Source organism: Hemicordylus capensis, chromosome 2, assembly GCF_027244095.1.
Source record: "Hemicordylus capensis ecotype Gifberg chromosome 2, rHemCap1.1.pri, whole genome shotgun sequence".
Taxonomy (NCBI): domain Eukaryota; kingdom Metazoa; phylum Chordata; class Lepidosauria; order Squamata; family Cordylidae; genus Hemicordylus; species Hemicordylus capensis.
This window is the reverse complement of record NC_069658.1, coordinates 208088571-208111380: the sequence shown is the minus strand read 5'-3', so window position 1 is coordinate 208111380 and position 22810 is coordinate 208088571. Positions and strand designations below refer to the sequence as shown.

General features: G+C 48.1%; 1 protein-coding gene across 5 annotated transcripts in view; it reads right to left on the bottom strand.

Moving 5' to 3' along the window:
• Nucleotides 1-18972, bottom strand: part of ARHGAP45 (Rho GTPase activating protein 45) — a 59241-nt gene extending 40269 nt beyond the window's left edge. Inside the window, exons 1-2 of one of the 5 annotated variants that reach the window (XM_053297158.1) lie at nucleotides 18732-18972; nucleotides 15640-16125 (exon numbers count right to left, since the gene is read on the bottom strand). In XM_053297158.1, the coding sequence (XP_053153133.1) occupies nucleotides 15640-15729 (90 nt within the window). In that variant the 5' untranslated portion in view covers nucleotides 15730-16125; nucleotides 18732-18972. Of the gene's footprint in view, nucleotides 1-6130; nucleotides 6394-15639; nucleotides 16126-18731 lie in introns of those variants that run through there. The other 4 variants (XM_053297159.1, XM_053297161.1, XM_053297162.1 and 1 more) reach the window with 4 other exon arrangements.
• Between the last annotated feature and the right edge of the window lie 3838 nt (nucleotides 18973-22810).

Genomic DNA, 22810 nt, shown 5'->3' with positions numbered 1-22810 from the left:
TCACCACTTGAAAAGGTGCCTCTTTGCTCAGTTAGCTGGGGTCAGTTGCTACCCCTTTGGGGCGACCATACAAAAGCTAGCAGCCTCATATTTTTAAAGTTGTCAAGGTGGATTTAATGGGCAGCGACATCCCGACAAAGTTAGTTACACATACATCCTGTTGAAATTAACTTTAAGTTAGTTATGATGAGGTAAATTGTCTCAATGATGTCGGTGGTACTTAGTCACGGCTAACTACTCTGGATCCTGCACTCTTGTTAGTAACACAACGTTTAATTTATGCTGGTCTTGGGCCATAATAAAGATGACCGGTTGACTGATCACAACATTTGAAAAATGGACTTCTTAGTGATCTCTGGGGTCTTGCATTCATTGGCCAGAACACTGGAAGGCGAGAGTACGTTTAATTCTTAGTGGACCATTGGGTGGAATCCTGCCTGCTCTCTTTGCTTTATCTCTCTGCAGTTCAAAGGGACTAGAAACTTGGTTTTAAAAAATGCTAAACATTTAGGGGATTGGAATATCTTCAAGGGCCTATGCCTCCCCACTGGGTATAAATGGTTTGTAAGATCTGACAGAAGCTATTCCTGGAGATATTTTACCCCCCGTCCAGACCCCCCTGCCCACATCGTATTTTTCATGATATCACGGTATCAGCATCTCCAGAATCGCTTTCAGGAATCATCTGGAGATTAACGCTGATTCCTGGGGACTCCAGGCCAATTCTGGAGGGTGGACAACCTTAGTGGCTACTGCTCTGATAGTTTAACTGGAGCTGAGGAAGGCCACACTGACAGAGTCCTCTAAAAGCTTTGTTTAATTCTGGTTTGCCCAAGTTTTCTTTCCTATATGGAAAAAAAGCACAGTGCAACCCTAAGCCTATTTATCATTTCTTTTCCTTTCTTCCTTTCTTTCATATACCACCCACTCTATATGTTCAGCTGATTTGCATTTTATAAGAACAACAGGATATACAGTACCCTTTCAAAACGAAAATAAATGTACTGACACTCCGAGAGTTACAAACATAAACATCCATATTTGTATCTGTCGAAGCTGATAAAAAGTGCTCCTGGCCACTGCCTCAACCTGAGAAACCAGGGAAAGCTTGGGTCCAGGAGCACTTCTAAGCTACGTACCTCATCTTTCAGGGGGAATGTAACCCCATCCAGAACAGACAGATCTAAACCATCTCTTGGGTTCCAACCCCCGACAGTCAGTACCTCTGTCTTATTTGGATTCAACTTGTTTGTTATCTCTCATCCAGCCCATTACCGCCTCCATGCAGGCATTTAGGGAAGATATGCCATAACATGTTTATGTTATGACCTGTGGTTACTATAATAAATTCAATTCAATTCTGCACAATCCCCATCGTCCACTGCATTTGTCAGGGAGGCCCGTCTGTGGCTACCTTCAAGTCGTTTGGTGGCCACTCAGGGACGGGCCTTCTCAGTTGTGGCTCCGAGACTTTGGAATGTGCTTCTTGTGAGAATAAGAGTCTCCCCATCTCTAGCGGTTTTTAAAAGATCTTTGAAGACTCATCTTTTTAACAAGGCCTTTTAGCTTTTGTAGTTTTAAATATTGTAAATTTTTCATTTTAAGCAGCTTTTTGGAGTTTTAATTGATTTTAATGTTTTATTTGTATTGTTGTTTTATTATTGTGAACTGCCCCGAGACTTTGGTTTGGGGTGGTATATAAAGCATTATATTAAATAAATAAATAAATAAATAAATAAATAAATTCGATTCTACAAACAAAGCTCCGGAACATATGACATTAAGGCAGTCCCCAAGTTACAAACAGGAGTACAGAAAGAGGAACGGATGTGAGAATAATGCGAGAGGAGTCCCAATGCGGTTAGAGGCACAAAAGACCTCTTTCCAAAGGAGGTTCCAATCCCCCGGTGGCAGTCAGAGAGAGATCTTCCATTTCAATACACACCTCTTTTTCCCCTGAGGGAGCGGTTGCTCTTAGGCATGAATTATTCTCGCACAGTTCCTCTTTCTGTCCTCCTGTATACATTGGTGTATACATCCCGACCATCTTACAAACACCAGTTGGCACATACAGACAAGCCACTCCTCTTCCTTACCATCTTCTTCCTGCTAACTGAGTAAAGAGGCACCTTTTAAAGTGGTGGATGTCTGATATTTAGCAGGGCGAGAGCAACGGGCCCTATCCACCCCCCAGCACAGCATCCTTCCAATGACTGTTGCTGGTGTCTACTTTATATTTCTTTTTGGACTGTGAGTCTTTTGGGGACAGGGAGCCAAAGTTATTATTTCTTTTAATTTATTATTTATTTCAGTTATTATTTATTTCTCTATGGAAATAAAACTTTTGAGAACTTTTGTTGTGAAGCAGTGTAAAACTAGCAGGAGTAGGAGTATTTCTTGGGAACGATATGCATTTCGAATTATGAACAGCCGACTTACAAACAAACCTTTGGAACCCGTTTTGTAAGTTGGGGACCTTCCTGCATACAGGGCATTATTGTTGTCATTGAGAAAAGTATTACCGAGAGCAAAGAAGTCCTCAAAGCAGTTTACACAGCCAAAGGGACGAGGAAGTGGCTGGTGGTACCCTGTCTCAACAGTACTCACAATAAAGAAAAAAGTGGGGGAAACCAGCAATAGCCGCTGGAGGGAGGCGTGCAGAGCAGAATAGGGCCAGTTAGTTGCTCCCTGCTGTTAAATATTAAAAAGCCCCCACTTGAAAAGGTGCCTCTTTGCCCATTTAGCAAGGACCCTTCCCAAATGTGTGCTGCAAGAGGGCCTGAAGATAGTTCTCTGCCCCAAAGGGGCTTACAGTCAACAAACAAACAATGACATATGCTCCCTGCTGAAATAAGAGCATCTGCTTCTCTGTTTGTTTTTAGGCGGACCCTGAAGGCATACCTGTTTCCCCAGGCTTTTAACTGAAATTGGAAATTTAATGTGCTTTTTACTTATTGGGAGGGTTTTTTTGCCTGTTTGATGAATTCTAACTGTTTTATATTGTTTTTATATTATGTTTTAACTTGTACACTGCCTGGAGATTTCTATATCAGGTGGTATAGAAATAAGACAAACCCTCCCACCCACCCAAGGGAGTTTCTCTCCCCCTGCTTGGAAAAAGGTGCCCTTTAGTGGTGCAGCCGGGGAATGCTTGACTAACAAGCAGAAGGTTGCCGGTTCGAATCCCCGCTGCTACTATATTGGGCAGCAGCAACATAGGAAGATGCTGAAAGGCATCATCTCATACTGCGCGGGAGGCGGCAATGGTACACCCCTCCTGTATCCTACCAAAGAAAACCACAAGGCTCTGTGGGCGCCAGGAGTCGCACATTACCTTTTACTTTAGCCCATTTAGCAAAAATCCTGGAAGGTGTCTCAAAATGTCCTCCCCTTTCTGAGTGGTAAGGGTGATGAACACTCTGCCCTGAAAGGGTGTGTGTGTGTGTGTGTGTGTGTGTGCGTGTGTGTGCGTGTGTGTGTGTGTGTGATTCTCGCTTGCAGCCTTAACAGTCAGAACAATTGCTCAAGATGGATGCTGTGAGTGAACAACAGATTGGCCGCTTGCGAAACTCTTCCTGATCATCTGAGAAACCGCAAGTGCTACAAAGCTGGCAGAGGAGCCGCACAGAGCTCTCGATGGACCAGGAGCGGCCAGCATTTATTTCTGTGTGTTCCATGCATTTGTGTCCTGCGTTTAAGTTTTCACAACGTCAACAGCAGCTTCCCCAAGACACCAGAAGCCGGCTCGACCCCCCCACCCCTTATCCGCATGCCTTTCTGGAAGGAAGCCCGGTGTCAATGGCTTTGGGGGGTTTGTGATAGACCTAGCCTTTCTCTCCGCTGTCCTGGGTCAGTCCTGGCCCTCTAAAACGTCCTCCTTTCATTTTCATTTTGTTTTTCCTGGCTGATGTTGGTGTGTTTGAAGCCAGCTACGTCAGGATTGATGTGTTTGTGTTTGTTATTATTCAGCAATGAGGAAGATGTCTTATTCTTCGTAAAAGTATTTATGTCCTTGTATTTCCCCGAATATGAGACTCCGAATTTAAGATGATTCCCATAAAAAATAGAGGTTAACACAAGTTATACCTGTATTAACCTGAAAGGTACTCTGAATTTAAGATGGACACACAGCCCAATTTCTAACTGCAAAGAACTTGGGGGAAATTTAGCCTTGGACTCAAGTAAACACAGTACCACTTTTCAGTGAGAAAATGTCCCCAAAGCAGTTTACATAGCAAAAGGAACGAGAAGATGGTTCCCTGCCCCAAAGGGCTTCCAGTCTAAAAAGATACACAACGGAAATTCCAGCAACAGCCACTGGGAGGGACGGTGTGTGCACTGAAGTGAAGAGGGACATATTAATAGCTACCAGACCAATCATGCAATGTTACAAACAGCAATGAGAAGACAGCAGAAGTGAAAATAATGCAACAGAATCTTAGCATCAGAGGGTCCTTTGGGTCCACCTGGCTAGACGCCCCTCTGGTTGCAGGAAATGCAGAGCTAGAATATCTCACTTCCCAGCCGTCCAGCCTCTGCTTGAAGACCTCCAGCAAGGGGGCGCGCGCGCGCACACACACACACACACACACACACACACACACACACACACACACAAGCCACCAGTAATTAAGGCAGTAGAGTGAAACGCCTTCTGGAAGAGCTAAGTTTTCACCAATGGAAAAAGAGGGAGGCGGTCTAATCTCGCTAGGAAGGGAATTCCACAGCCACAGTGCTACCACGAAGAAGGCCCTGCTCCTCGCATCCAACGGTTGGCTTTCTGCTAGGGGCAGGGCAGAGAGCAGGACCCCAACCACGGATCTCAAGGTCTAGGCAGGGGCGTACAGGAGAAGGCCACTGCTAAGGAAACGTGGTCCCAGGTCATTGCGGGGCTTCGCGGCGAAAGGCAGCACTTCAAACTGAGCCTGCAAATGAATCCGTAGCTGTTGCACCCACAGAAGCTCCCGAACTGTCTTCCGAGGCACAAAGAGGGTAGTTGAAAGACCAAGGCACTCATGTAAGGCTCCCACTCGTCTACCCAAGGCTGCTCCCTGAGGGCCTTCGCCCCATGATCCCCCCTTGCCACAGACAGAGGTTAAGCTTGTTTTTAAGAGGCAGCAGCAGGCTTCAGGGATGTGCCGTCTGCCCTGGACAGGAGGCCAGCCCCTAATTCTAAGCCTGTGAGCATCGGTTGCCTCGCTGCAGCAAGGCGATGGGGGAGAGCACTCTGTGCATGCTTTGGGGTGTGTTTTTCTAGAAAGGATCCATTTCTTTAACGAAGGGGGTGTGGCCCCACGGGGGACGTGGCCGTGCCAAACTGGCATGGCTAAAAGAGGACAAGCAGACACAGCATCACCTGCAAGAGGCTTTATCTGGGCCTTCTGCCCTCTGACGCTGCCCCAGCCCCCTGCTCTCTGGTCCTCGGCTTGCTCCTCCTTCCCTGGCCTCACGCTTCCTGCTCCATTCCTGCCAGCTCTCTCTTCTTCTACCCCATCCAGAGCTGCACGATGGGCATACAGTCCCCAGCGGGAACACTTTCCCAGCTGGAAATCAGTGCCTCTGAGCATAGGCGGAGTATCCCTCCCTTCCATACATTGCTGCCTTCTGCTGCCGGAGCCTTATCCCATGAAGCTCGGAATTGTCATTGCAATTGTAATTCTTCAAATAAGAATTAGAATTAGAACTGTAAGGCAGAATTGAAACAAAGAAATGAACACATTGGTGGCTCCGACTGCAGCTGCTCAAACCTCTCCCTGCGTGGCTGCCTGAGAACTTTTTCATTTGGAGGAGGTGCCTCGTTTGGAGATGCCAGGACCTTTTGCCTCAGGCATGCAAAGCCCCTGGCCTACCACGGAGTGCCTCTCAGCCTCCTACAGGCCCCAGGTTGAAGAAGAGGACGGCCAGAAGCCAGGTGGATGGACTCGATGACGACAGCCGTGAATGCACCACTGAGAGGCCTGAAAGGCCAAGTGGAAGACAGATCATCATCCTGGAGAGAATCTCTCTGTGTGGTGGCTAAGAGTTGACACCAACTTGATGGCACTCAATCAATCAATCAGTCAGTCACAACGCCTGGACCACTTCTTCTGACACATGCCAATGCACGCGCACACACCCCGCACAGTTCTACCTTAAGCCACACGCTGGCCCTGTTGGAGACCGAATCCCGAACCTGTCCACTGGCTTTGGTCACTTTCCGTCTCAGGCCGGCCGTGTAAGGACTGAAACTGCCCTTGGTGCTCGTACGCTTGTTCATCCTCTCTGCGATCCCATGGCACAGACCACGCTAATGGCTCCGGCATGAATTAGCCCGTTGATTCAAGGCTTCCGCAACATCGGCAGCCTCCCAAGGGTGGTTTTGGAGGGAGTGGCCTCCCCAGCCCTGTTCTAAGAAGCCTGCAAGTTAAAAACAAAAGCCAGCTCCACTGCCGTCAGGGTGGAGAGGAGAAGCCACAAATTGACACTAAAGCAGAAGGAAGACGGATCCGACAACTTCCTCTTTCAGGGCGCACTTGCAGACTCTTTCTCATTTGTGCTGAGCACCAGGGTAGGACCAATAAAGTTTCAAGAAGGGCGGCCCCCCTGGTTAAACGGCCTTCACTGATCAGTGGTGCTGGCTTTAATTGGCTCGTTAAGCAGTGGAAATGGAACCAATTGGCATTTGAGCAAAATAAGGGCTCTGAAGAGAAGAATAGTTGTTCATGCTTGCATAGGTCAAAGAAGAGGCATTTTCTCCTGCATGGATCACCTGGGAAGAGGCATTCTCTTTTGGTGCACCATCCCAAGTAGAGGTATTCTCTCTTGCATGCACCAGCATAAAAGGAGCAATCTCTTTTGGTACACCAACTTGGAAGAGGAATTCTCTCCTGCATGGATCATCGGAGAAGAGACATTCCCTTTTGGTGCACCATCCTAGCATTCCATCTTGTGTGAAATCTCTTAGAAGAGGCATTCTCTCCTGCATGAATCATCATGGAAGAAGTATTTCTTGTGGGGGGGGCACCGTCTTAGAAGAGGCATTCTCTCCTGCATGGATCATTTGTTCTCTCTTGCAGAACCCTCGCAGTTATTAGATGACTGTATATGTGAAGTTGCGGGGTTTTTTTTCTGTAATATGCATCACTTTACACTTGCTTACTTTGAACCACATTTGCCATTTTGCCACCCACTCCCCCAGTTTGGAGAGATCCTTTTGGAGCTCTTCAAAATCTGTTTTGGATTTCATAATCTTAAATAAGAACCATCCATAAGAACGTTTAGCTTCTCTGCAATCTCCATAGGAACACAGGAAGCTGCCATATACTGAGTCAGACCCTTGGTCTATCTAGCTCAGTATTGTCTTCAGAGACTGGCAGCGGCTTCTCCAAGGTTGCAGGCAGGAGTCTCTCTCCCAGCCCGATCTCGTTGGAGATGCTGCCAGGGAGGGAACTTGAAACCTTCTGCTCTTCCCAGAGCGGCTCCATTCCCTGAGGGGAATATCTTGCAGTGCTCACACATGTAGTCTCCCATTCAAATGCAACCAGGGCAGACCCTGCTTAGCTAAGGGGACAAGTCATGCTTGCTACCACAAGACCAGCTCTCCTTTCCATATCCTCCTTAATAATCCCTTTCACTCCCTCATCATCTAACAGTCCAACCGACTCTCTGGCAGGTTTCCTGCTTCTGATGTATTTAAAGTTTTTGTTATTCCCCTTGACGCTTTTAGCTAAATGTTCCTCAAACTCTTTTTTTGCCTCCCTTATTGTCACCTTGCATTTCTTTTGCCAGAATTTGTGTTCCGTTCTCTTCATTTGGGCAGGCCTTCCAATTTCTGAAAGAAGTCTCCTTCCCCATTATAGCTTCGACTTTTCTTGTTAGCCATGCCGGCATCCTCCTGGACTTGGTGGTATTTTTCCTCCTTTGGGGTATACAATCAAACTGGGCTTCTAGTATTGCGGCTTAAGTAAACTCCATGCATTCTGGAGCAAAGTGACTCTCTTGATTTCCCCTTTCAGTTTTCACCAAACTCCTCATTTTGGAGAAGTTTCCTCTTCTGCAGTTCAAAGTGTCTGTGTTAGACTTCCTTGGCGATTCTCTCCCTGCATGTATCTTGTATTTAATTGCACTGTGGTCACTGTTCCCTAAAGGGTCGATGACACTGACATCACGCACCAGGTCCTGGGTGCCACTCAGGATTAAGCCCAAGGTCACCTTCTCTCTGGTTGGTTCCATGTTCTAGGGCATAGTCATTCAGTGTATCTAGAAGTTTGGCTTCTTTGTCATTACTTGACTGTGAATTGACCCAGTCTATGTGTGGGTGATTGAAGTCACCCATAATTACAGCCTTGTCTCTCTTTGACACCTTCCTGATTTCCTCCTGCAACTCCCAGTCACTGTCAGCATTATGATCCGGAGGGCGATAGCACGTCCCCAGTAGCACGTTCCCTTTCAGGCCTTGTACTGTCACCCACAGGGTTTCTGTGCGGGACTCCAGTCCACCTAGGTTTTCTAGCTTGTTAGATTCTATCCCTTCCTTAACATACAGTGCCACCCCTCCTCCAAGGCGCCCCTCCCTGTCCTTTCTATAGAGTTGATACCCAGGGATAACAGTGTCCCACCGGTTCTCACTGTCCCACCATGTTTCTGTTATGCCCACTAGATCTATTTCTGCGTTAGCCACCAAGCACTCCAGCTCACCCATCTTGGCTCGGAGGCTTCTGGCTTTGGCATATAAGCACCTATACGCTGAATCCCTCTTACCTGGTGTCTGCTATCTTTCTTTTGGCCATTTGATCTCTTTGACCAGCTATAGCACAGCCTTCTGTCTGCTCTTTACCTGGTTCTACTCGGTCCCCTTCTGGTTTATCTGAAGCATCTACACCCTCACACTTTAAGGGCGGTGGGGTGCAATTCAAGTGGAGTCAACATAGGAACATAGGAAACTGCCATATACTGAGTCAGACCATTGGTCTATCTAGCTCAGTATTGTCTTCACAGACTGGCAGTGGCTTCTCCAAGGTTGCAGGCAGGAATCTCTCTCAGCCCTATCTTGGAGAAGCCAGGGAGGGAACTTGGAACCTAGATGCTCTTCCTCGAGTGGCTCCATCCCCTGAAGGGAAGATCTTACAATGCTCACACTTCTCATCTCCCATTCATATGCAACCAGGGAGGACCCTGCTTAGCTAAGGGGACAAGTCATGCTTGCTACCAGAAGACCAGCTCTCCTCTCCATCCCTTTTGTACAGGCCTTGCTTGCCCCAAAATGTATCTCAGTGCCTAATGAATCCAAACCCCTCCTCCGGTCACCACCGTCTCATCCACACATTGAGACCCCTCAGTTCCGCCTGTCTCACTGGCCCTACTTCTGGAACAGGTAGCCTTTCTGAGAATGCTACCTTGGGGGGGTCTTGGACTTCAATCAGCTACCGAGCAGCTTAGATTGTTTTATGTTTGTTTGTTTGTTTTTTACATTTTATATCCCACTCTTCCTCCATGCAGCCCAGAGCGGTTCCATACTTGAGTTTCTTTTTCACAACAACCCTGTGAAGTAGGCTAGGCTGAGAGAGAAGTGACTGGCCCAGAGTCACCCAGCTAGTATCATGGCTGAATGGGGATTTGAACTCGGGTCTCCCCGGTCCTAGTCCGGCACTCTAGCCACTACACCATGCTGGCTCCTTGGGCTTCCAGAACCTCCCAACTGCATTTCAACAGCTGACTCCTCCCCAGCACTGGCTAATAAGAACTTACCTCGATGCCCTGTCACTGTGTGGTCTACACGTGGGTCACAGACCCATAATCAAATTGCCCACTAAAAGGAGGTCCCCACCCCACAGAGGTGTATCCCCTGTGCGAAGGGGTATGGGCTCATCATCCAGGGAAGGGGCCCCTTCGAAGAGAGCATTTCCTTCTTCCTCAGAATGATGTCCTCCCTCCCCGAGACCTCCATTCTCCCTGACAGCAGAAGAGGCATCAGCCCTGGAGTGGGATGCCTCTACCACCTCCCTGACGGTCTCGTCCACATACCTCTCTGACTCTCTGAGCTTCTCCAGATCAGCCACTTTGGCCATTTGAGGGTACCAATGTGCTCCCTGCGAGCCAGGAACTCCTTGCACCAAGCACACACCCACAGTTTCTGCCCATTGAGCAGTCATACCTGCAACACTCTGTGCAACACACTGGGAAGTGCCCCCTCCCCTGCAGGCTTTCTACCTTCATGACTCGTTTTGTGGGCTGCTGATAAAGTATTTGGAGATTGTTTATTTGAAAGCTACATCTTAGTACTCACTTTCTTTTTCAGCTGTGCTCCTTGTGATCAAGGGGGCTCCTTTCAAGCTCCCCTACACAACTTCATGCAAAACCCCTGTATTTAAGTGACACAGACAGCCTTGTGGCAGCTAAACAAGCAGAGCTAGGGTGGAGACAGACATAATAACAGAGGGGATGATGAAGACAAAGTTTATATCAGCAGGGAGAATGAAGACAAATATAATATGAACAGAGAGGGTGAAGGCAGACCAAATGAAGCACCACTCTTAAGCTTCATGACAATAGTTTTTAAGAGAGTTGAAGGTATTATTATTATTTTTACATTTATATCCCGCTCTTCCTCCAAGGAGCCCAGAGCGGTGTACTACATACTTGAGTTTCTCTTTCACAACAACCCTGTGAAGTAGGCTAGGCTGAGAGAGAAGTGACTGGCCCAGAGTCACCCAGCTAGTCTCATGGCTGAATGGGGATTTGAACTCGGGTCTCCCCGGTCCTAGTCCAGCACTCTAACCACTACACCAAGATGGCTCCCTCTTTGATAGACTTTGATAGAACCCTCTGCCTGTACAACACTTTTGTCTTTCGCTTTGCTGACCTTTCAGCTCAAACAGGTATTGCAGGTTTTTGAAGGACGTTGGGAACATGAACAACCTGTTTGACCAGAGATGGTAGAGGGATAATATTATTATTATTAAAATAATAATAATAAGAAGAGAGGGAAATTGCAGGTTGACACACTGTGAGCAATGCTGACCATACTGTATCACCTTCAACTCCCTGCAGGGGAAAACATTTCTATCTGTCCCTGGTGTTCACAGCCACAAAGTTAGGTATGGCACCTAAGGATGGATGCGTTTCTCCAGTTCTGTGTCTTTATTGTTTTGGGATTTCAATCTGCACTGTAGCCTCCGTAATTCCCATTTCACCAGGAGAATTTCTAAAACCAATTCCAGAATTGAGCCAGCGTGGTGTAGTGGTTAGAGTGCTGGACTAGGACCAGGGAGACCCGAGTTCAAATCCCCATTCAGCCATGATACTTGTTGGGTGACTCTGGGCCAGTCCCTTCTCTCTCAGCCTAACCTACCTCACAGGGTTGTTGTGAAAGAGAAACTCAAGTAGGTAGTACACCGCTCTGGGCTCCTTGGAGGAAGAGCAGGATATAAATGTAAAAATAATAAAATAATAATAATAATAATAATTGGGTGCCATTTTTCACATTGTGTTGAGGGCTAACTTTCAATAGATCGTGCTCAGTACGAGAGGAACTGCCGGCTCAGACATTTGGTGCATGTGCTTGGCTGAGGAGGGATGATGACTGAACGCCTCTAAGCCAGAATCCCCCCTAAATGGAACGATACCGCAGCACCGTGGAGCCTCGGTTGGCCTCGGATAGCCGGCCCGCTTGGCCCAGTGCAGTGAACCGTCAGCCTCAGGAACAGAGCGTGGCTGGAAGAGGGCCGCCACTCGCCCGTAGCGCATTGCACATTCGTGGGGAACCTGGTGCTAAACCATTCGTAGACGACCTGATTCTGGGTCAGGGTTTCGTATGTCGCACAGCAGCTCCCTCGCTGCAATCTACTGGAAGTCAGCCCTTGGAAAGTGTTTGATTCACTTGTATATTTTTCTGGTTAATGTGTATATTCATAATTTGTAGGTTTAAAGTGTACATGCCAAACACACACACACACACACACACACCCCACCTCCAACTCCTGTTTCCCTCTGGGGTACTAGCCCCTAGGTCGGTTCTCATGGTGCTAAACAGGGTAGACAAGCGTCCTATCCAGCTTCGGGCGCTGTGGGTGCTCCTGATATTTGGCCGACTGTCAGCAAACATCTAGGGGGAAGGTGGTGGGGGAAGTGATTGTGTGGGAGGCGGGCACAGGCTCCAGCAAAGTTCCCACCTCTCTCCATAATATGGCACCATTGGCAACTGCATCTGCCCGCCACATGAGAAGAACATCAGAACAGCCCAGCTAGATCAGGCCCAAGGAGGCCCATCTAGTCCAGCATCCTGTTTCGCACAGTGGCCCACCAGATGCTTCTGAGAAGCCCACAGGCAGGAGTTGAATGGGGCAGGCCCTCTCTCCTGCTGTGACTCCCCTGCAACTGAGACTCAGAGGCATCCTGCCTCGGAGGCTGGAGGTGGCTTATAGCCCTCCGACTAGTAGCCGTTGATAGACCTCTCCTCCATGAAGTCATCCAAAACCCCTCTTAAAGCCATCCAGGTTGTTGGCTGTCACCACATCTTGTGGCAGAGAATTCCACAAGTTGATTATGCGTCGTGTGAAAATGTACTTCCCTTTGTTGGTCCTAAATTTCTTGGCAATCAATTTCATGGGACGACCCCTGGTTCTAGTCTTACGTGAGAGGGAGAAGAATCTATCTCTTTCTCCATGCATGATTTTATAGACCTCTCCCATGTCTCCCCGCAGTCCTTTCCTTAAACTAAAAAGCCCCATGATTGCTTCCTCCTCGATTATTCAAACTTTTGCTGACAGGCGGCCAAAGATCAGGAACATGCTCAGCTCCCACTGGGTGAGACACCCCAATGGCTGTGTAACCTCTTTGGAACCAGGCATAGTTTGTTCAGTCCTCAAAGGAGAGTTGGGGCAAGTGGCTGCACACCCCAGATGGCCTCTTTCCACCTTCCCGCAGTGTGGAGAAGCCGCCACTTGTTCTCAGATCCAGCACCATGAAACTGATTGCCAAGAAATTTAGGACCGACAAAAGGAAGGACTTTTTCACACAACATATAATAAACCTATGGAATTTTCTGCCACAAGATGCGGTGACAGCCAACAGCCTGGGTGGTTTTAAAAGGGGCTTAGACAGATTCATGGAGGACAAATCTATCAGTGGCTACGAGTCGGAGGGCTATAGGCCACCGCCAGCCTCTTAGGCAGGATACCTCTCAATCCCAGTTGCAGGGGAGCCACAGCAGGAGAGAGGGCCTGCCCCTCTCAGCTCTTGCCTGTGGGCTTCTCAGAGGCATCTGGTGGGCCACTGTGTGAAACGGGATACTAGGTGGGCCTGATCCATCCAGCAGGGCTGTTTTCTTATGTGACGCAGAAGTACCAGTGCTAAGCAAGAGACACGAATAACATGTTTCATTTTTCACTGAACAAGGGAGCAAACTGTCTAAAACAAAACAAAACAACAAAACAAAAATAATCTAAGTTTGGACTTTCTGCCAGGGTGATATTCCCTACCATGCTTTATCTTCCATGACCTTTGACCCTGCATACAATACTGTAGAAGGCAGGCGGAAGCAGAGGTGTTCTGAGTTGTCAGCTAGGAAATCCCTGGTTCAAACCCTACCTTAGCTAAAGGGAGAAGAAGTCTCTGTCCTGAGAATCTTGCAATCAAAAATTTGACGCACGGGAGATAGCAGAGGAAGAGGAGGAGAAGAGAGGCAAGAGTTAATGGTGGTAGGCTCTTCTTCACTGGAGGTTTCCAAACGGAGGCTAGACGGCTGTCTCTCAGAGATCATCTGCAGCAGATTCTTGCATTGAGCAAGGGGGTCAGACTAGATGACCTCTAGGGTTGCCTTCCAACATGCAATGGCTGGGTTCGCACAATCACAAGGATTGCGGTTAAAAAGTTAATCAGGATTAGTGAGTCCCATGGAACTGAATGTGAGAACCCCAAATTTCAGGCCATTCCTGGTCAAACCACTCCAGTTAACCAATATTTAACCAGGGCAGATAATCTGGTGGTTAAAGGCTGGTCAACCAAAGCGGTATAACCAGGACAGGCCTGTAATTCTGGGTCCTCACAATCCACTCCACAGGTCCTGCTAACTTTGATCAACTTTTTAATGGGACCCTTGTGATTGTGTGAACCCCACCTACGATTTTGTAAATTCCACAGAAACAGATTCAGGCTAGACGTGAGGCGGAATTTCCTGACCCCCAAAGCTGCTGGCCAGTGGAACAGCCTGCCTCATGCAATGGTGGGCTGCCCTTTGCTGGAGGTCTCCAGACAGAGGATGGATGGCCACCTGTCTGGGACGCTGTAGCAGAGCCCTGCACGGGGGGGCAAGGGGTTGGACTGGAAGAACGCTGAAGTCCCTTCCAGCTCCCAAATGCTATGATTCCGTGACTGGTAGCTTGTTTCTTTAAAGCAGCGTTTCTAGCTTCTGGAGCTCACCACAGAAGGGAAACAAGGAGGTAGTGCTCGTCCTATCCAGGAATATGCCCATCTGCCACATCCCCATCTCCGGCAACTTAAGGGTTCCTCTTTCTGCCTTTTAAACACGTTGCTAGGGGGATGCACACATGCGCACTGGAGTCCCAGCACTCTCTCCTCAGGCCTCCTGTGATTAAACCTCTGAAGGGAAGAGAATGCATCTTGACTCTCACGTGCCTGTGCACCCACCAGGCCTGCAAAATTCGCCCAACCCAATCTGGCCATGTTTGGATCTCACCCCAGAAGCCTCCTTTTGAGTCTTTCTTCACGCAGGGGAGATAGAAGTGGGCCTTCAGGCTGAGTGGCTCACGCCGGCCCAGTCAGATGTGTGCACAGAAAGATGCATCAGGCCTGTGCATGGCTTTATTTATTTATTGGGGAACATGCTTGGATTCCACCCCATCAATGACTGGAGAGAGGTTACGTAGGAACATAGGAAGCTGCTGTACACTGAGTCAGACCATCGGTCTAGCTAGCTCAGTGTTGTCTACCCAGACTGGCAGCGGCTTCTCCAAGGTTGCAGGCAGGAGTCTCTCTCAGCCTTGTCTTGGAGATGCTGCCAGGGAGGGAACTTGGAACTCTGATGCTCTTCCCAGAGCGGCTCCATCCCATGAGGGGAATATCTTACAGTGCTCACACATCAAGTCTCCCATTCATATGCAACCAAGGCAGACCCTGCTTAGCTAGGGGGGGAAAGTCAGGCTTGCTACCACAAGACTGGCTTTCCTGGTTGTTTTGCTTTGTTTTTACATGTGGTCTGCAAGTGGGATCCTAGCTTGTGGGGTGTGCGTCCATCCTCTTTTGCTTCTGGTCAAAGAGGTATCGTAGGCTTTCATCCTGTTCCGAAAACCTGCCAGACCTGTCTGAGCAGAGAAAAAAGAAGTGCGTGCAAACGGCAGGGGAATTGAAACCCAGAGGCTTTCAGTTCACTTCCACACAATAATCCTTTTCCAGCCTAAGCAAACAACTGGCACTGCTACTGTGCAATTAAACATGCGATCAGACATCCTGCGTTTTGTTTTTCGAAGGGAAACCGTTAGGGTCGGTGTGCTAACACCCACTTGACTCGGTTGAGCAAGGCAGATCAATTCAACGTCCCGCAAATGGCGAAAGAAGCAGGAGGTGGAGACCATTGCTTGCAAAGAGGGGTTACAAACACTCAGCTTTCGCTGGCGAAATGTTGGCGGAGATGCCGTTACTCACCAAAGAGGCCTGCGGGACAGGACTTCCTGCCCTGCACTTCTTTGATATCGAGGGCGTCTTCATCAGCTCGCGCTTCTTCCTCGAAAACATGTTGCCCCACAAGAAGAGTCACCGATCCGACTCGAGGGTGCGCTCCAAGCGCCAGGCTGGAGCGGTCCGAAGGGCGCCTCTTCCTTTACATCCACCAGGTGCGGGCCTTTCTGGGCTGGTTGTCCCGACACTTTCTAGGTGCCCAGTGCCCTCACCCAGGGAAGCCGACGACCGCACAATTTCGGCTGTGGTGGTGTCACTGCTTGCTGAGCAGACGGGGCTCCGAGCACATGATGGCAAACTGGTTTCCTGACTGGGTTGTCTGAAGAAGAAGAAAAAAACCGCCGTGCTACACAGGAAGAGACACAATGCGCCTGTGTGTGTGTGCATGTGTGTGTGTGGTGCTTCAAAGCAGGGAGGGAGCCACAGCACGCTAGATTCGTCTTTTTGTTGTGCCTGCAACAAAAACACAACAGAACTTTCTGTCCGGTGCCCTCCACACCTTCTGATGTTTTCCAATTGCCATTCAACATTTATTATCAATTGTTAAAGTGCATGAAAACCCGAAGGGAGGTCCCAAATGGCCTCTGATGCACTGCAGTAGACAGCTGGCCCCACTGACCTCCAGGGACGAGGAAGTCTGAAACCTGGGGCTTGACTACCCAGCCCAGCAGGATGCTCAGAGGCAGGCGTGAAGGAGACGGGCTTTCCCCAGCCATTTTGTCCCCAGCATACAGTCACCAGAGGTAGACTGCTTCAGAACATGGAGGTTCCATTTGTATCGGCTGCAGCAAATAGCTAATTGACAGACCTAATCCTAATTAAATTCTTTTTGGAGGACCTTTTTAATCCTTTTAATTGTGTAAAAAGACATTTAACCCTTAAAAAAAACCCCATCTATTAACCAATGAAGGCACCTCTTGTGGCCATGGGTACCATAATTTAATTTTGCATTGTGGCAGGAAACAGAAAATAACTTTTCTCTTTTCTGACCTTGCACCCCCTTGACTGCATGGGATGACCTGAGTTCTAGCAGTTTGCTTAATTAAAGATTAATTACGGCATAGCGCCATCTGGATTTATTTGCAGAAATGCAAGAGGACAGGTCCCTGCCCTGAGTGGCTTACAGTCTACAGTCTGACACAATGGAATGAGAGACTGAGGCACTGGTATGCAGGGGAATAATAGGTTTGTTTCGGCACAGGAGAAGAGGTCCCCTGTCCCAAGAGGCTGACCCCAGGGAGGCAGCAAAGGAGGGGAAGGAAACGGAGGCAGGAAGTAAACAGGAAGAATATGTGTTGCTTTCAGTATTTAGGGTTGTAGTTAGGGCTGATTAAGAAAGACAGAGAGAGAGAAGAAAGAAAAGAAAAAGGGAAAGAAGAGAGAGAAGAAAATGAAATAAATGTATCCTCATCCACACTTTTTATCATATTATATATTTTGAAGAGTTTGTTTGTGGGTCTGTTTGTGTGCAAGAAAGTCATATTTCCCAATCACCTACAGACACCAAATTTTGCCTACACAATCCTGCCACTGAAATTAGCTGAATTAATGCACTACTTTTCATTCTGGGGGAATATGCTGGGGGGAAGGTTTAAACGCTTTTTGGTTTTTTAAAAATCTGAATATAATCATCAGGTTTTAGTTACTCTTCTGAACAGATTTTTAACACTCAACCATTCTATGTATTCATTTATCATATTTTTATACCGCCCCATATAAAATCACAGGGAGGTTTACAATGTAAAACAAACAACTAAACCCTCAAAATAATGTAAAAACAAAATAAAATTGCCATCAATAAAACTTTAAAACATCATACGCAATTGTGTTTTCAAAAGCTGTTTAAAAACAACCAGAGATGGGGGAGTTTTGATTTCATTTGGGAGTATGTGCCAGAACCAAGGGGCAACCCTAGTCTATGGAACACTCCCAGTGAATATATAAGGACTGTCTTCCTTGGAAGCCTTCAGGAGAGCTGCAAAGACCCATCTTTTTAGCCTGGCTTTTATTTTAATGATATCCAGTTTAATTTTATTTGATTGATTGATTGATTGATTGATTGATTGATTGACCACCCTTCCAAAAATGGCTCTGGGAGGTTTACAACAAAATAAAAAACAATTAAAACCAGTTAACAATTAAAATAAAAACTATAAAGACAGAATAAAACCAATTAAACATTCAAACAGTTAAAAACCCTGGAAAACCAGGGCAAACATTTAAAACAATTTAAAACAGTTTACAACAATTTAAAAACCCTGAAAGGCCAGGCCAAACAGATGGGTTTTAAGGGCTCTCTTGAAGGACAGTAAGGAATTAAGATTGCGGATTTCTGCTGGGAGTGCCTTCCACAGCCCAGGAGCAGCTACAGAGAAGGCCCGCCTCTGAGTCGCCACCAGATGCACCGGTGGTAACTGGAGACAGACCTCCTCAGATGACCTTAACATGTGGTGGGGATCATGCAGAAGAAGGCGCTCGCTAAGGTAACTGTTATCTAGTTTTAATTTTAACTAGCCAACCTGCACAGAGCATCTGTGTGCTCTTTGGGGCCAGCTGTTCCCCTCTCCTTCCTGCCCCACTCTCTCTCCCCCTCCCTCGCTCCTGCCCCACTCTCTTGCCCTCCCCCCTCCCCCTCCCACCCCACTCTCTCTCACACTCCCTCTCGCCCCTCTCTCTCCTGCCCTCCCCCTTCTGCCCCTGCTCCTCCCTCCTGCCCCACTCTCTCCTGCCCCTCCCCTCCCTCTTGCTCCACTCTCTCTTGCCCCTCCCCCTCCCTCCTGCCCCACTCTCTCGCGCCCTCCCTCTCCCTCCTGCCCTCCCCTTCTGCCCCTCCCTCCTGCCCCACAATCTCCTGTCCCCTCCCCCTCCCTCCTGCCCCCTCTCTCTCCTGCCCTCCCCCCTTCTGCCACTCCCCTCCCTCCTGCCCCACTCTCTCCTGCCCCTCCCCCTCCCTCCTGCCCCACTCTCTCTTGTCCTCCCTCCCCCCCCACATTGAGCACTTTACAGAGGCAGGCGGCCATTTTCAGCTGGATCTCACCACCGCCACAGGCCCTCCTTACCGGGCGGCTAGAAAGGGCCCCACCGCCGCCATTCCTCCTCCCGGGTAGTGAACAGGGAAGTCCCACTGCCCATTTCCCTCCTGCCCTGGCCTCCAGCGGGCGCCTCGCCTCCGTGGCCGGGCCCACCACCTCCTGGCCTCCGTGGCCGGGCCCACCACCTCCTGGCCTCCGTGGCCGGGCCCACCACCTCCTGGCCTCCGTGGCCGGGCCCACCACCTCCTGGCCTCCGTGGCCGGGCCCGCCGGCGACCAATCCGCCAAGGTGCACCTCCGCCAATCAGGCGCGTCCGCTGCCCAGCCAATCAGCTGGGTGCCGGGACACACATTCCAAGACACACCCAGGAGAATTATATATATAGATTTTAATCTGCTTTTAATGTTTTTTTTCTAAATTTTTAATTCATTGATTTTAATGTAGACTGCTCTGAGCCACCTTTGGAAGGGTGGTATATAAATCAAATAAATAAACAAACCCACAAACCCTAGAGAAGGCCCGGTTTGGGGTCGCCACCAAGCAAATGGGTGGCCACTGAAACTGGACCTCCCCAGATGGTCTTGACAATCAGATCAATAATTCCAAAATGACATCATGCCTACAAAGAAACAGAAGATTTTTTCTCAGATTCAAATGGACTAGGATTCAAATTTGCCACATATGATAATCATTCAACCAAATTAATAATGCTTGAAGTTGACTTCCTACACATTTCGGACTGCTATTTTCTTGACTAGGTGGGACGGGCTTTTCCTCCACCCTTGATATGAGGCTGGGTTCACAATGTGGGCTGTCCGCCTCTGTCGTCTACCCAGATCGCGGCTAGCAGACGGTTTTATTTATTTATTATTCATATCCATATACTGCCCTTTGTCCTAAGACCTCAGGGCAGTTAACAAGAAGATTTTTTTAAAAATCAATAAAATAAACATAAAAACAAAACAAAACAATAAAACTCAATAGAAACATAAAAACAGAAGAAAAACTTAGCTAGAATTCTTTTTAAAGAGAGCAGGGAGAGTTTGTTGGCCAAAAGCCTGAATAAAGAGGGCTGTCCTCACTCTTCTCCTGAAGGCTGGGAGGGAAGGAGCCGTATGGTGCTCATCCGTGAGTTCCAAAGCCTGGGGGCAATCACCGAGAAAGCCCCGTCCTGCGTGCTCGACAAACGGGCCTCAGCAGCTATCAGACCGCAGAGCAGAGCCCTCCCAGCTGATCTAGTCAAGTAGGCCAATTCAACTGGGAGGAGGTCGTCCCTGCGGTATCCGGGGGTCCAAGCCATTTGGGGCTTTAAAGGCAATAACCATCACTTTCCCTTCCTCCTACCTCGATGTTTGCGGGCACATGGCCATTTCTCAGGAGCTTGCACAGGGCTTGGAGCCTGACTGGATGCTCCTCTTACTCGAGTGAGAACCAGGCAACTCTCTCTGAACCCGGCAACCAGAGGCGTATCTAGGGAGAATAGCGCCTGGGGCAAGCACTGAAATTGTCCCCCCCCCCTGTCCAAGCATCTGACACCCATCTTTCATATAACTTTACCATAATATCAGCTGAAAAATACAAGTCAGGCTCGTTAATCTTTTAATATTTCAAAAACTATTTAGCAGTGGACGTAGCCAGACCAAAAAAAGCTGGAAAACTACAAATTTCAGTATGCTGGGACTCATGAAATACCCAAATACTATGTGGAGGTATACTTGGAAAACTAAACAGAAGTGCCTGTCTAATTCTCTGCTATGCATTGTAGCATCACTATTACATAAGTTGTAAAAATCAATGGAGAATTTGACTTTTCCCAGATACTCTGAAAATAATTAAAGGATATGCAGAGTAAATTGTGTCACTGCTTGGAATATATTCTAGTCTTTCAGAAAGACAGTTAAAATGAGAGAAAGAGAGCAAGAAACTCCCAGTGGCCTTAATACTAAGGATTTCACACTGATTCAAAGACACTCACCATTAATAGCCATATTAGCAAGACATCACATTTAACTCACTTATCACAAGAAGCAAAGTAAGAACAAATGAATATAATTCTAGGTCATAAGCGTCAGCTCAGTATTCACAAGCCCTGATTCTCTGTACATAGTGCCAATCTGAATGTGTACAGTGACTTATAGTATATTAAATTTTTTAAAACATTTTTTTTAACCTGTAGCCCCTTTGGGGGGCTTCCTAAAGGCTATGGGGGGTGGTTGCAAAGGTTCCCCCTCCCACCACTGGCCTATAGGGCCTCGCAGGTACCATTTGAGCATGTGTGGTGGCCATTTTTAAAAATAATCTTTAAAAAAAAAAAAGGCCACTGAAAACAAAATGGCCACCGCGCATGGTCAAATGGCCTCTGCAATGCCTGGCATGACCTAGGTCCTCACAGAGGCCATTTGAGCATGCACGGTGGCTATTTTGTTTTTGGCAGCCATTTTTAATTTTTTTAAATTTTACAAACTGCCGCCCTCCTTCAAGTAGCGCCCAGGGCACGTGCCCTGCCTGCCCTACCCTAGATACGCCCCTGCCGGCAGCGTCACTCTGTCATCCTCCATAAGGTTGCTGTCTCTCAAAGAACCGCCTTCCCCACTCCAAAGCAGAGGTTCTCAGACCTGGGGGGAGGGTTTCCCAGATGCTTGTTTATTTGTTTATTTCTTGCATCTCTATACCGCCTAATACAGAACTCTGTAGGCGGTGCACAGATTAAAACACAATATAATACAAAACATGTAACATTCATAAAATCAGATAAAAATCACAATAAAGAGCTAACAGATGTGGTTGGACTACAATTCCCATCATCCCCAGACAGAATGGCCAGAGGCCTTTCTCACTGAGGATGATGGGAGTTGTCGTCCAACAGCATCTTGGGCGGTGGGGAGGCCAGGTTTGAGACCCCTTACAAAACTAAAGGATGGAGGAGGTGGCCGAAAGGTGGCCCACAAGGCCTGAGGGCTCGGAGGTCCTGGGAGATTGCTTCCTTCTGTGAAAGCGTGGCTGTGTTCGCTCTGTGTTCGGTGTGGATGCTGCGCACGTTGGCAGCAGCAGAAGAAAGCAGGCCTGGGCGACCAGCCCCTCCCCATCCAGCTCCGCCTTGCCTTCCTCACCCTAATGATGTCATGGTCTTGGCATCCACCATGAAGCTGCCTGCAGGGACCCAGAGGAATCTCACCAGGGTGTCTGCCTGTGCGAGGGACAAGAGCCCTGTGTCTATAGGGGCCCTCCCTCCCTCCCTCCCCCCAAATCCAGAGTGGGGCAGCGGACCTATAGAGCAGGAGCATTGGAGACACTCCTTTTTAAAAACCCACCTCTGTCCATTGCATCTAACAATGTCCGCATGTCTGCATGGGCGGAGAGGAGAGCTGGTCTGGTGGTCGCAAGCATGACTTGTCCCCATAGCTAAGCAGGGTCTGCCCTGGTTGCAGATGAATGGGAGACTTGATGTGTGAGCACTGGAAGATATTCCCCTCAGGAGATGAACCCTGGCAGCATCTCCAAGACAGGGCTGAGAGAGATTCCTGCCTGCAACCTTGGAGAAGCCGCTGCCAGTCTGGGTAGACAACACTGAGCTAGATGGACCAAGGGTCTGACTCAGTATATGGCAGTTTCCTATGTTCCTAACTCTGAGTTATTTGAAAAATCCAAACTATTTCAACCCTCTCCATTTATTTATTTATTTATTTATTTAGACAGACTTACCGTATATACCACCCAAACTTTCATCTCTGGGCGGTTAACAGTGACATAAAAACAATTAAAACAAAAATAAAAGGTTAAAACAGTTTAACAACTTAAAAACAGCATAAAACTAAAACCTACAAATTTAAAAAGCTGAAAGAGCTTGGATGAAGAGATGGGCCTTCAAATGTTGTTTAAAAATAGTCAGAGATGTGGGAGGAGCGTATCTCAGCAGGGAGCGCATTCCACAATTTCTAGTGTTCTCCTGGCCATTAAGAACAACATCAAGGGGTCACTGGCCCCCAGAGCCATGAAAGAAGAGTCTGAATCCTAGGGCTGAAGAGGGGCCCCAATCATACTGTGTCCACGGATTCATGCTTGTGATTTTTTTCAGCAAGTGGGGGTCTCTCTGCCTCCCCTATTTG